The sequence below is a fragment of the Chrysochloris asiatica genome, unplaced genomic scaffold (assembly GCF_000296735.1).
Source record: "Chrysochloris asiatica unplaced genomic scaffold, ChrAsi1.0 scaffold00109, whole genome shotgun sequence".
Taxonomy (NCBI): domain Eukaryota; kingdom Metazoa; phylum Chordata; class Mammalia; order Afrosoricida; family Chrysochloridae; genus Chrysochloris; species Chrysochloris asiatica.
The window spans coordinates 9,411,581-9,425,835 of record NW_006408627.1 but is presented as its reverse complement, the minus strand read 5'-3'; the positions used below and the strand labels follow the sequence as shown (position 1 = coordinate 9,425,835).

The following is a 14,255-nucleotide window of genomic DNA, read 5'->3' as shown; positions in this document are numbered from 1 at the left end:
AAAAAGCTAAAGTGGATAAAGAGAAATACTTTAACTGATCGTATATGAAGGGGATTATAATCAATGTAATGAAACAAGTTATATGAATTGTTGAATGTGAAACTGATGATGTGCCTGTAAGCTTTCACTTAATCCACAATAAAAACCTTAAATTAAAAAAAAAAAAAAAAAAAAAAAATGGACCACATTAGAAGGTCCTGGATAGATGGATATCAAGACTCAAAACCATAAAACAGAGCAGGTTTACTGGTCAGAGACTAATGGAACCTCTGAGACTATGACCTTCAGTCTCCCTTCAGGTTTTGAACTGGCTGAATTTTCAGCCAAGCAATTGATAAGTCTATCAGAGAACTGAAGGAGCTCTGGTAGCGTAGTGGTAACAAATAGGGCTGCGAACTGCAAGGTCAGCAGTTCGAAACTATCAGCTGTTCCGCGGGAGAAAGATGAAGCTTTCTGCTCCCGTAAAGATTTACAGCCTCAGTAACCCTGTATAGGGTCGCTATGAGTCGGAACCGACTCCATGGCACATAACAACAACAACAACATCAGAGAACTAACTTGTGGATAAGCACACCTTAGAATGGGTAAGGAGGAGCCCACAAAACCATTTGGTCTGGCTCTGCCAAGACAACTGCAGTTCCAACCATCACATTGGTGGTTGGTGGTGATGTGCTAAGGAATTGGTTCCAACTCATAGTGACCCTGTACAGGGTCCCCATGGCTGTAAATCTTTACAGGAGCAGAAAGCCTCATCTTTCTCCAGCGGAACTGCTAGCAGTTTCAAACTGCTGACCTTGAGATTAGCAGCCTGATTCATAACCAGTATGCTATCAGATCTCCTTAGCCATCACATTTGTTGTTGTTAAATGCCATGGAGTCAGTTATGACCCATAGCAACCCTGTATAGGGTTTCCGAGGAGCGGCTGGTGAGCTTGAACCACTGACCTTGTGGTTTAAATTAGCATTGTAGTCCAGCGCCTTAACCAACAGTGCCACACCAGAATCCCAGACATCACATTGTTGTTGCTGTTGTTAAGTGCTGTCAAGTCGCTTCCGACCCACAGCAATCCTGTGTAGGGTTTCCAAGGAGCAGCTGGTGAACTTGGACTGCCGACCTTGTGGTTCAAACTGACTTTGCAATCCAGTACATGAATCCACAGTGCCACACCAGGACTCCACCATTACATTGGAGGGGAGTTAATTAGATGTTTGGCCAAATATAGCAGGCTAATTATTAAGGTATTAATTTTGTATGGCCCACCAATGATATTATACATTTTGGCAGAAAAAATAAAAGGTTCCCACCCCTGCCTTATAGTAAACCATCCAAAATCAAATGGGTAACAGTTAACCAAGGACAAAGTTCAGAGGAGTTAGGCAAGAAGGAGGAATGGAAACAAGAAAGGCAGGGAGGAAGTGGGATCTGTGATGTTTTATTGAGGGGACTGAAGTCATTGAGATGACACAAAATGTCTATGAAGCGTCTGTGAAAGTAATGTGTGAACCTTCACCCACTGTACAATAAAATGTCCCCAAAAATTTGTACTTTGAGCAATCACACAAAATACTTTAGAGATACATGTAATATGTTCTTTTATGTATAGTACTGTACTTTTAGAAAGGCTGTGTTGTTGAGTATCTAAAAATAGTTCATACCTTAATAAAACAGATTTAGCGGTACACAAATGATAGAATTATTAGACACAGCTGTGGTTGTGGTGGTGCTGTGTGCTAGTCCAGAGCTGGACATTTTTAGGCTTTTTTTGGTTCATTTGATTTGAGATATAGAGTTGTATTGATGATTTCTTCCTACTGTTGGTCTTGACAAGTCTTAATAAGGTAAATGTTGAGAACCCACTTGATAGTCTGTTTTCCTTGAGTAGCTGTTTTTAGTGTGTGTTATTTAAATCATATAGATTTGAGCATATAGTCAGCATGCACCAAATGTGTTACTAAATGTAATATAAAAGAAACTAGAATCATACGTTTATATGTCTAGATAACAGGTGATTGTTGATTGTTAAATAATACCTGAAGTGAACGAGTACCAGAAAAAGTAACCCGATTTTGGGGGGGATTGCTATTCATCTTCAGGAAGAAGAGGAAGGTTCAGAAGATGACACCAACACAAAGCCGGACTTCATGGTCACCCTGAAAACTGATTTCAGTGAACGTTGCTTTCTGGACCAATTCGAAGATGATGCTGATGGGTTTATTTCCCCAATGGATGATAAAGTGCCATCAAAGTGCAACCAGGACACAGGGCTTTCTAATCTCCATGCTGCTTCGATGTATGTTTCAGTGAAAATAACCATCTTCAATTTTTTTTTTTCAGTCTTTGTAAAATAAGCTGGCAAAAAACAGGTGAATTAGCTGGAGGGTGTTTGTATGTATAAGATGTTTATACTTATTTACTTTTTAAATTTCCTGGCTCAATATTTGTATTTTCTTCATACCGTATTATTTGAGGGAGTTTTTGAGATCTTGCTTAAATAACCAGAAAGTCTCTAAAAATATAGGCACTGGATGGTTCTGTACTCCACAGCTCATAATTTAACAAACATCGAGCACAGATGTCATCTCTTTCTCAAAGCAAAATACGACAAAGCACTACAGGACTTCATAAACCCTAGGAATTCATTAGTAGCAGGAGCCTGCAGGAACCTCCAAAAGCCATTTTTATTGTCAGTGGTTTGGGCTTCCAAGGGATAGAAAACATCCATTTTGCTGGCATTTAAAGTTCCCTCAACAGTTTTTGCATTTATGTGCTGTCCTCTTTCTCCACAACTTCACTGAGTTGGATGCTCATTACATTTATAACATTTCCAGTGTAATGAAATTTTCTTGATATTTCTTGCCCTCTTAGACCTGAACTCTTGGAACACCTTCAGGAAATGAGAGAAGAAAAGAAACAAATTAGGAAGAAACTTCGTGACTTTGAAGACAACTTTTTCAGACAAAATGGAAGGTACTGCATTTATTCTGCCATGTCCCACTATACACACACATTCCCTTCCATGTCTGTCCAAATGTGTGGAATGCTTCCAAAGTGGACACTATTCTTAGCCCAGTCCTCAGGGGTTCCTAGGGATCCGCAAAGATTTCCTATGAGATGGTGAGAGTTGCAGTGACCTTTAGGAGGAATGTCCCCAGGATGCCATCCAAAGCAGATGCAGACTCTGCTAATGTTTATTTATAAAACGAACCTGTCACATCAAATTCTAATCTAAAACAAGCAACTTGAAGTTGAGTTTCCAATTGACAGCACTGTTGGATTTTCCACCTTTCTTTTAGGAAATTAGAGAAATAAGAACAAAGAACTCTAAACATTGCTAGTTTTGAATCTTATTTTAAAATCAGAGATGATAGATGCCAAGTTTGAATGATAAATATGTATGAGAAGTAGTAAAGCCATCTGGTTGAGAGGTATAATTTAATCATTCTTATATATTATTATGCTGAAAAGCAAATAGTCGTCTGTGTTTTTAAGTGACTGCACAGAGTGGTGTGCTAAAACCACATCATGAGCCCAAGGATAGAATGGGGAATACATTTGTATCTCTTGTGTTGGAGTTAAATTATATCAGTTAAAATTCATTTTATTTTCATCCAAATTATGTAAACTATATATATTGTTGTTGTTGTTAAGTGCCATTGAGTCGGTTCTGGTCCATAGTGACCCTGTATATGATTTCAAAGGAGCAACTGATGAGCTTGGATGCCAACCGTGCAGCTTAAATGACTTTGCAGTCCAGTGCATTAACCCACAATGCCTCACCAGAACTCCAAGCTATATATATACATATATTTATATACCTTGTTTCTTTTAAGCCCTTTTTTGTGCTTCTGGAAAATATTAGGAAATAAATATGCCATAAAACTTAGGCATTCAACATGCATTAAATTCCAGTTTATTGCAATTATTGTATAGATTTACTTTTAGGATCTCTGATTTGGATCTGTCCTGTAATGACTTTCAAAAGGTTTATATCCATTTTTATACATAAATGTTTATTTTTATTTTCATATGAATTGTAATGCAGTCCTGGTGTGACACTGTAGGATAAGCATGGGACTATAAGGTTGGTTTGAACCTCAGGGTCCCTAGTTCAAACCCACAGCCACTCCTCTGAAACCTTATGCAGGGTTGCCATGAGTTGGAACCAGCTCCATAGCAATTAACAACAACAAGTTCATTGTAAAATATTTATAGAATATAGAAAAGCAGGTAAAGATGAGAAAGTAATATCCCCCAAAATAATATGAAAAAACAAACCATGATTAATGTTTTGATGTTTCCTACCAATCTTTTTGTAAGTATATTTTTGGTTTGTGTATGTTACTTTTTTTCATATAACTAGTCACATCATATACAAATATCCTGTACACAAGAAACTATTTAATCATATAACCTGTACAAGTTTTAAGAAAAAGTATTAATATTTTAATGAAGTATAATTGAGGTATTCATAATTGTCATAAATATCTAGAACTATAAGGGTCTAAAGATAATCATAGACTCTGGTTCGATTATTTTGTGGCTGAGCACACTGAAACCCCTCAAAAGGCACAACTAGGACTAAACATCAAGGGTTTTTTCCCCAAATCTGCTGTTCCCATCATTGTCTCCTGTAAAACCATCTAGAATTCTTTACTAGAACAAGGCAAGGCACAAATAAAATCCACTTATATTTAATTCACTTAGCAAATTAAATAAGCCTTTCCCATAGTTCCTTTTCAGTAATAGGAAATGGAAGTCTTGTCTTTGAATGTCTGACTTGTGATTTCAAAGTGAAATGAGACTCAAGACTGCATGTTGGTTAAGAGCAATCGCTTTGCAGTGAGTCCCTCTGCCTTCCAGTCCTTGTGGAAATCATAAGTACAATGTAGACAATGACTCATTCCATCAAGTCGTTATAAGGGTTATATTAGATCATAGAAATACTGTGCCTTTTAGCACAGTACTTGATGCAAGCACAGTGTTAGACTCTCAATAATTGTGCATATATAAAAAAGTATACATAGAAAATAGCTCAGAAATGATGAGGGAAAGGCTTACTAGTATTCCGTGATCTAACTGCTGAATTTTAAAACTGACTTTATAATAAATATGTTATTTTTATTTTTATTTTTTTGGTTTTATTTAATGTATAAATTGTGGGTATATAATTGCTATTGGAGTCCTGGTGTGGTGCTATAGGATAAGCACTGCACCTTAAGGTTAGTTTGAACTGTAAGATCATTGGTTCAAACTCACCAGTCACTCCTTGGCAACCTTATGCAGGATAGCTATGAGTTGGAACAGACTCCACAGCATTAACAACAACAGCAACAATTGCTAGTTATAAATTTAATGATTCATTAGATGGAATATATAAAGATTAAAAGCATTAAGTTGTAATACTGTGTAAAGAATTTCAGTGTATCATTCTGACTGATAGCAACTCTGTATAGGGTTTCTGAGGCGTGGCTGGTAGATTTGAACTGATGACCTTGTGGTTCAAACTGACATTGTGGTCCAGTGCATTATACTGCAGCGCCACACCAGAACTCCAATGTTTGAGATTCTTTTTTGCTGTTTTTAAGTTTTTATTGTTAATTAAGGAGCTCTGGTAGCATAGTGGTTACAAGTCGGGCTGCTAACCTCAAGGTCAGCAGTTCGAAACTACAAGCTGTTCTGTGGGAGAAAGATGAGGCTTTCTGTTCCCGTAAAGATTTGTAGCTCCAGAAACCCTATACAGGGTTGCTGTGAGTCGGAACCTACTTCCGCGGCACATAACAACAGCAACAACAATTGTTAATTGAGTGATGATGGTTAACAGATAAAGATCATTAGCTTTCCTTTTAACTAATCATATGTGTTGTTTCATCTAAATGATTATAATCCCCTCTCAGAAACAATAGTTACCCTGCTTCCTCCCTGTGGCTTCCCTTTTACATCTTATTTTTCAGAAATCAACAAAGCAAAAGTATTTAGTGTACACATACAAAACAATAAATATCTATCCATTTAAATGTCCAAAGGGCACATTTTTCCAGCCAGCCTTTGACTTTCATGGACACAGTCTTTGTCAGCCCCTGGTCCTAGAGTCTGAAGCTGCTCTTTCTCTCCATGTACCACCTCTGTCTCTGCTGTCGCTGCTTTTCTAGGTAGGAGCTCATGCTCCATTCATGTTCTTCCTTCTTGATGGTCAAGTAGACCAGGATAGTCCCCAGTGAGCACACTAGACTGCTTGTGAGAACGGGATTTTCCCTGATGTGCTGACTTTCCTTTAGGCTCATCTCTTTCTCATTTTTTAAAATTGTGAATTGAGTGAAAGTTTGCAGGGCAGATTATTAGTTTTACATTCAATAAATATTTTATTTCAGTGTAATGATTACAATCATGTATAACCATGTATCATCAGTTAACAATATTTACCTCTATCCACCCCCCTTTTATGTATACGTACAAAACAGAAAATATATATTCATTTAAATGCCCAAACGGCACATTTTGCAAGCTAGCCTCCTGCCTGTAGGCACACAGCCTTTCTCAGTCCATGGACCTAGAATCCCCAGCTGCTCTATCTCTCTATGCCATCACCTCTACCACCATCTCTGCTGTAGCCACTTTTCTGTTTAGGATCCCATGCCCCCATTTTTTATAGGGATGGGCAACTTAGACCTTGGCTATCAACCCAGTGTACTGAGGGAGCAAGCTTGAAGAATGTTTCCCTTTCAGTTGGAATCTTGAGCAACTACATCTCTAAGCAAAGGTCCAGTGCATCAAATAGTAGCAATTTTCACTTGCTCCCTGTATCAAACTTCTTTAACTTCATATGGTAGAGTTCTGATCAGCTAGCCATCCAAGCTAGGTCAAATGGGTATGATCTGCAAGTTTGGGAGCTCTCACATGCCTCCCTGCCCTTCAGACCAGCTGGCTGCTTCACTCTCAATTCTAGCCTCCAGTAGCTAGGTCAGTGTCCACGGGTTCCAGAGTTCACACATCTCTCTAAACTTCAGACTTGTCAGCCCTTCCTCTTCTGTCATCTCAATGTCAACAGGTGTCAGCCTATATCTTCATTGCTGCATTTCCCTCACTTTCACTCAAAAGTAGACCAGAGTGGTGTGCTTCTTTAGAGTTTCAGTGTGCTTCTTTAGAAGGAGGTTGACCCTGATGGGCTGACTTTTCTTGTCTTGATGGCGCCAAGGCAAACAACTTACTTGATGTTCTGACAGCCAAACAGTCTGCTGGTCTTTCTTTCAAGAAATACCTACTATTACTCTCACTGACCCAGGTTGGTTTGCCTGTCTTTTCTGAATATATATTTTCTGTTTTGTATGTGTACATAAAAGGGGGGGGCAGCGGGAATAGAGGTAAATATTGTTATATGATGGTCCATGGAATGTCCCACTTCAGAATGTTCTGGGTGGGGCTCTGGATTCCTATATAGAGATTCTTAATGTAAGCTCAATGTAAAAGCAGAGCGAGAAAAAAAAATCAACATTTTAGTCTTTCATATCATTCTATAAAATGTCAAATCAACTACATAAAAACTCAGTAATGTGGTGTGGTGCCTTCTGGGGGAAGCTATCTTCCACTGCTTGTCTAAACCCAGCTTTAGTCTTGATACTAAATGACACTAGGTAACAATGATTTTGTTGTTGTTGTTAAGTACCATGGAGTCAGTTCCTACTCATAGTGACCCTGCACTGGGTTTCCGAGGCTGCAGATCTTTACGGGAGCAGAAAGCCTCATCTTTCTCCCACAGAGCAGCTGGTAGTTTCAAACTGCCGACCTTGAGGTTAGTAGTCCGATTCATAACCACTATGCTACCAGAGCTCCTTACTGAAGATTAATAAATTGCCGAATTTCCTCATGGTGATAATTTAACTGATGAACAGTATCATCTAGGCAAGACAGAAAATGATCCTCTCCTCTCTTGTCCTTTGTCTCCATTAGAAATGTCCAGAAGGAGGACCGCACTCCTATGGCTGCAGAATACAACGAATACAAGCACATAAAGGCAAAACTAAGGCTCTTAGAGGTGCTCATCAGCAAGAGAGACACTGATTCCAAATCCATGTAAGGAGGGAGCTCCAGCTCCGGCAAAGGTGGCGGAACAGATGCAGGGTGAATTTACCTGCAGCTGCCTCTGGCAAACAGCAGCTCTGCAGAAACTGGAAGGCAATCTCGGAGCTGGGGATGGAGAGCACAAGGAAGGCTTTCCTGGACCTGCAAAGCATGTAACCCTTCTGCCTCCGGGCCACTGGAATCGGCTCCTGTTTCCATTGCTTGCCTAAGAAACTACCTAAATGGAAGAAGGCAACTTAACCTGACTTGGGAATTTTGCAGTGGGAAAGTCAAGATTCCTGTACACACACATACACACACACAAGCACACACCCCTGTGTAGTGGAAGCTTTACTAAGTCTGTCAGTAACAAAGCACTACGTATAGACACACTCACCTACCGAGAATATACACTGTTCTTTCCCTGGAGAACTAAGAAACGGAGACCATTCTCTGTCTAACTGTGATCAAAACAAGCTCAGGACTTCATTTTGTAGAGCGAACTTGCTGTGGAGGTGTGTATTCTCCTTGGACCTCCTTCAATGTGGACGTGCATTGGAGAGCCCTATTTGCTGCCTTGGCCTTTCTAGTGACCTTTACACAGCGCTGCACCTTTCCCACTGGTGTGAATTTCTTGTGTTTCCTCTTCTGCTCTCAGGTAGATGGATGCGCCCATCTGCCTGGAGTGGTTGTATGGTGTTTGATGGTGTGTTTCTTCAGGATGTCCTCAGCTGACAAAAAAGTTTGGTTCCTGACTAGAATTGGGTTATCTGCAGAGGACAGAGGAATAATAGCAATAGCTGTATTCATGATGATTTTTAAATCAGGTAACAGGGTGAAGAGCCGGGTGAATTCTTTCCTGCTCATGGACAGCAGATTTGTAAAAGACACTTGACATCAAACACTAAGCAAGGCCGTCATGCATATCGCAGCCTTTTAGGGGCTCCATTTCATTTTGACAGTAGCCAACATAAAGGGTCTTGCTGAATTCTTAGCCTAAGTGTGTAGAAGATCATGAGAGAAGAGATGTGTTGTTGTCAGCCTCTTGAGTGCTTACCAGAATACTTTTTTTTTTTTTTTTAAAGTAATCCTGCACCCGAATCCCCAAACTGAAGGATAAATATGTCCTCAGAGCTCAGTCCAAGGCAGAGTGTAAATCATACTGTTTTCAAGATGAGGATGACTATTCCTAAAGAGGAGAAAGAATGGTGTGTGGTCAATTAAATTTTTTGCAAAGACTGTGCCACAAAGCTGTCTATATTAGACATTTTTTGGGGGGGACCAGCAGATTTAAGACACCAAATCATTCATCTCTTCAGTGTGCTAACAACACTTATATGATTTGTTGCTACTTTTTAGCCTTCTTTCTTTGTATGCACTGAGGAAAGTAGGCTCTGGTCCAGCCGGACCATTCTGGGTTCTAGCCTAAGTTTCTGTACACCGCAGCCGTGTGTCTGAGCAGAGTCTGCCATTTGAAGATAATGGTGCAGGACGAATAGGATGTCTTATATCTTCAGAGTTGCTCTCTTAAAGTGTATCTTTTTTCTTTCTCCCCCCCAAATAAGGAGAGAGAAAGAAAATCTAAAACTGTACTGATGAAGTGTCAGTTTCAACATGAGCTAGGAAACTCTGTGGTTTGAAGATTGGATTTACAACAATATTTTCCATTGCTGAAGTGAGGTGGCAACTCTCCTCTGTCAGTTGAAAATTGCTTATGCCTTGAGGGAAAAGAATGCCTTTAAGTTTGCTCCTAAAAATAATCATGAGCTATATGTTAGAGGCCCTGGTGTTGATCCACACACTTAAAAATGGTACATAATCCCACAAATTTAAATGTATATGAAAATATAGTTTGGTATTCTTTGCTCTACTGTTTACATTGCAGATCGCTATAATTTCAAAGAGTTATATTATAAATGATGCACTTTAGGACACTTCCTATTTTTGAAATCTGAACGTGAATCATACATATGACCAAAAAAATTGTATTTTTTAAAAGAGATGCGTGTCTAGTCTGTCCTCTTAAGGTAACTGTTATCTTAAATAAGCTATAATATAAATCAAAATCATTACCAATTAACTTTTAAACCTATCTGTTTAAGAGTATTGTTTTGAAAAATATGCTGCGGGATTTTTTTTAAGGCAGTAGGAGAAATGAATTACTATATGTTTAGAAATCTAAATGTTTCTGCCAAAGGTAAATAAACTGAAAGATTTATTCAGGTATCCCCATTAAATTTGTATGGTTGAATAAAAGAAAACATCCAGTTATAGTAAAATAAATTGTGTTTGGATTGCTGTCTTCCTTTGTAGTTTTACTTTACAGAATGGAGCCCAGGTTAAGGGGGTATGTGGTGGGGCCCTGTTTACACTAGCTTCTGTTTGAAGGTATGTTGCTCTGTAGATTCTGGCTTGGTGAGAAATGCCAAGGCAAATGTGTTTCCACAGAAACCATTTCTGTTGTCTAAGACCTTAAGACACTCGCAGCCCTTTCTTAATTGGCTTCACACGGACAGAATACTTTGGACTGGGGTTTTTCCTTTGCTCTCTTGGGAATTTATGTGTTTATTAGCACATGCCAACAAAATAAATGTTAAGGGTTATTTAATAACAATGATGAGTAAAGGTTAAGCGTGAATAAACTTGATTGTATGATTATAACAATTAAGAGATGGCAAAGGCTTGTAATTTCCACAGTGACTGGCTTTTATTGTGCTCAAGCTGGAGTAAACATTGAAATAGATGTTTATATTAAGGGTGATATAATTACTGCATTTCATCTCTGAATCATTTACTTAGGATGACACTTTCTAAGACGTGTGTGTGCAAGGTTTAGTATCAGGGCCTCTGCTGAGAAGTTTTTCAAGGCAGCAAAAGTGTGTCCTGGGCTGGTAGAAGAAAGTCCTACACAGTCTAAGTGGTCTTCCAGGTCAGAGAAAGTTTTCATGAAGGATCAAATCAAATTTCAAAATCAAATTCATTTTTTGGAAATGCTAGCTATAATGCATGGTGAGCTAACAATTAGTTATGATTTCTTCCATTGTCCATGGCCAATTTGAAGTCAGAAGATTATTATTATTCATTGCCAAGGCGGTGACTCTATTTGTAACATGAGGTAATTTGTTCTTTGTTTCATTCTGATGCAATGCTTGCGTGGCTGTGGAAGAGCCTCTTACGGGGTGTTCTTGGTCCCAGGTGTGGCTTTTCTGGTCCAGGAAAAATGGCTCAGGACTCTGCTTTTGTCATATAAATAATTGCACTGTGATGCCTTGGAGTCAGCATTCTGAAGCCCCTAGTGGCTGAGGACTTGCTAATGTGGTTGAGCCTGGAATTCCTCCTACGGTGAATATTTTGGTTGATTTTCTACTGGAAGGGAAGGCCATGGTGTCATGGAAATTGGTTCTGTCTGGATGCCTAATTCTCTATAAAATTAGGTCCAGCATCCAGAACCGATTACAGACTTACATGACAACCAAAGTTTAAAATTCATTGATTCATTTTTTAAGATTCTTAATTGGTTCATGAAGGTGCCATTTTTGTTAACAGTAATAATACCTTTCTATATTTGAGGTATAGTTGGAGTTAAATCCATAACCTATGAACTCCTTTGTGAAAACCAGGTTGTAGTCTAAATTCTATTTTACTTTAAAGAGGGGTTCTCCATGACCCACTACTTCCTGGAGTATTTGTTCTTTCTTGCCTAGATAAGGAAATATGGTTTCTGCAGCAAGATCAACACCTTTGTCATATTCTTTGTCATTCTTGTCGTTGTTAAGTGGCATCGAGTTGGTTCCAACTCACAGCAACCTGTATAGAGTTTCCAAGGAGTAGCTGGTAGGTTTGAACTGTTAACTTTGTGGTTCATAGTCCAGTGCTGATCCTACGGCGCCACACCAGGACTCCTGGTTAAATTCTAGGACAGAGAAAAGGTTACACTAATATGTCAAAGGAGTGCCTCCTCTGAGGCCCATGTGTTTGAAAGAACCCAGAATGTGCTTTCCTTTCCTTTATAAAGCCCCTTCTTTTATTCCCCCACCCCCAACACCTGTCTCTCAAGCTAAATAAAACATTTTGTTGCTAAGTGCCGTCATACTGGTTCTGACTTACAAGTGACCTGGCATAGGGTTTCTGAGGAGTGGCTGGTGAGTTTGAACTGTCGACCTTGTAATCCAGTGCTTATCCTATAGTGCCACACCAGGACTCCATATAAAAAGTACATCTTGTCAAAAGACTAGGTAAACATATTTTCAAATGCTTATATATTTAAATTGTTATGCTGACACTTCTTCAAATGATGACTGATATGGGAAGCTCCAAAGAAGATGAATACTCTGTACCATGATATCACTAACTTTTCCAAGTAGAAACTGCCACCATAGCCATCTGTTGTTCATTGTGTGCCATCGGGTCTGTTCTGACTCATAGCTACGCTGTATAGGGTTTCCAAAGAGTGGTTGGTGGGTTTGAAATACCAACCTTGTGGTTAGCAGCCCAGTGCTTATCCTATAGGATAAGCAACACACCAGAACTCCAAAGTCTTATATAGAATCATTTCTTTGCTGTGGGAATTCTTAAAGTTAATCCTTAAACTAATAACTGCAGTTAGCAGTCCAGTGCTTATCCTATAGGGCCACATCTATATGCTGCCACCAGTGATCTTTTATAATAAACAAACAAAAAAGCAACTGTTGCCATCAAGTTGATCCTGACTCATGGACTGCTGTCAAGCCCACGTGATTTGTGTTTACCTGCGATCAGAATTCTGGACCCAGATGTGTGTGTAAATGGAAGTCCATGTGCATGTACAGCTTCATCTTGCTGTGAAGTTTATAATCATCTTTATGGAGATCTCATTTTTGCCCAAGCTGGGCCAGCCGTGGTCACGTCCATGGCTTGAGAAATTGATTTTGCAGATCTAATTATTGATCTGAGAATAATTATTATGTCAGGCACATCGCTGTTCCAGAACAAATAAAACTTTAGTCAGAAATTAATGGGCCCAGAAAAATATTTACATGACATGTTGAAATTGCCATTGTCCTTTTTTAAAATGTAGATTGAGAAATGTTGGGTCCATTTTTAGTACAGAATTGAATTTTGTATATACATAAGGAAAATAAAATATTTTAAATGGGATATTCTGAGAGTCTTGACGGCGTCAGCAATATATCAGGAACTGCCTGTGAAATCTGACCTTTCCCTTCTTCAAGAATCAAGCCTCCTCTGAGCTCTTCAGAGGTCTCTAGAGGATTAAGTTTTTTGCTCCTCTGTTTTCAAGAAGAGCACTGGAAAGTGAAGCACTCTGGGTACAAGTTAGGCTTGCCCACGGTTGTAGCCAGAAACAAAGTGTGCTTGTGTTTTATACATAGCTGTTTTTAAAATAATTCCTACAAGAGGCTGGAAGGATAATAAAACAAAGGAATGAATGCAAATTAAAAATTTTAAGTACATTTCCAAAGTCTCTGAGGCTGCCCACTGCCATGAAGTCAATTCCACTCATAATGATTTTATAGGACATAGTAGCTAAAACTGTTTCATAAGGTTTCCAAGGTTTTCATGGCTTCCAGAGCACACAACCTCATCTTTCTCCCACAGAGCAGCGGGTGGGTTTGTACCGCTGATCTTTTAGCTAGCAGCCCAATACTTAACATAGTGTATTACCAGACCTCCTTTTTATGAGACCACCATGGATAATAATATTAGTCATCATGGATAACTAATATAGTCTTACTCTTCTGAACCTGGTATGTCACTGTAGGGTAAGTATTGGAACGTAAGATCTGTTTGAACTGCAATGTCGGCTGCTCCTTGGAAACCCTATAGAGGGTGATTATGAGTCTGAACCAACTCGATGACATGTAACATTCTGAACCTGGGATCCTGGTGTGGTGCTGTAGGAACAATATTGGACTTCCAACCACAAGGTTCAAACCCACCAGGCACTCCTTGGAAACCCTATATAGGGTTGCTATGAGTAGCAACTGACTCGACGGCAGTTAACCTGAACCTAACTGAACCTAAAAAAGCCACCAAAATCCTGATTCCGGAGAAAAAAAGCACATTTAAGACCCACCTTCTGCGTTACCTGTCATATGCCTGGTAGAGTGCTAAGTACCTGCCAAGTGCTCCCTCACTCAAGCCTCACGGCAACCTGGTGAGCTGGGAAGCATCAGCCCCATGCACTGGCTTACACATGAGG

General features: G+C 39.3%; 1 protein-coding gene across 1 annotated transcript in view; it reads left to right on the top strand.

Annotated features, from left to right (window-relative positions):
* FAM13A (family with sequence similarity 13, member A) overlaps positions 1-8,072 on the top strand; it is a 460,082-nt gene extending 452,010 nt beyond the window's left edge. The window contains exons 24-26 of the mRNA XM_006867777.1: positions 2,095-2,291; positions 2,867-2,968; positions 7,946-8,072. Of these exons, the coding sequence (XP_006867839.1) occupies positions 2,095-2,291; positions 2,867-2,968; positions 7,946-8,072 (426 nt within the window). The remainder of the gene's footprint in view (positions 1-2,094; positions 2,292-2,866; positions 2,969-7,945) is intronic.
* The last annotated feature ends 6,183 nt before the right edge of the window (positions 8,073-14,255 follow it).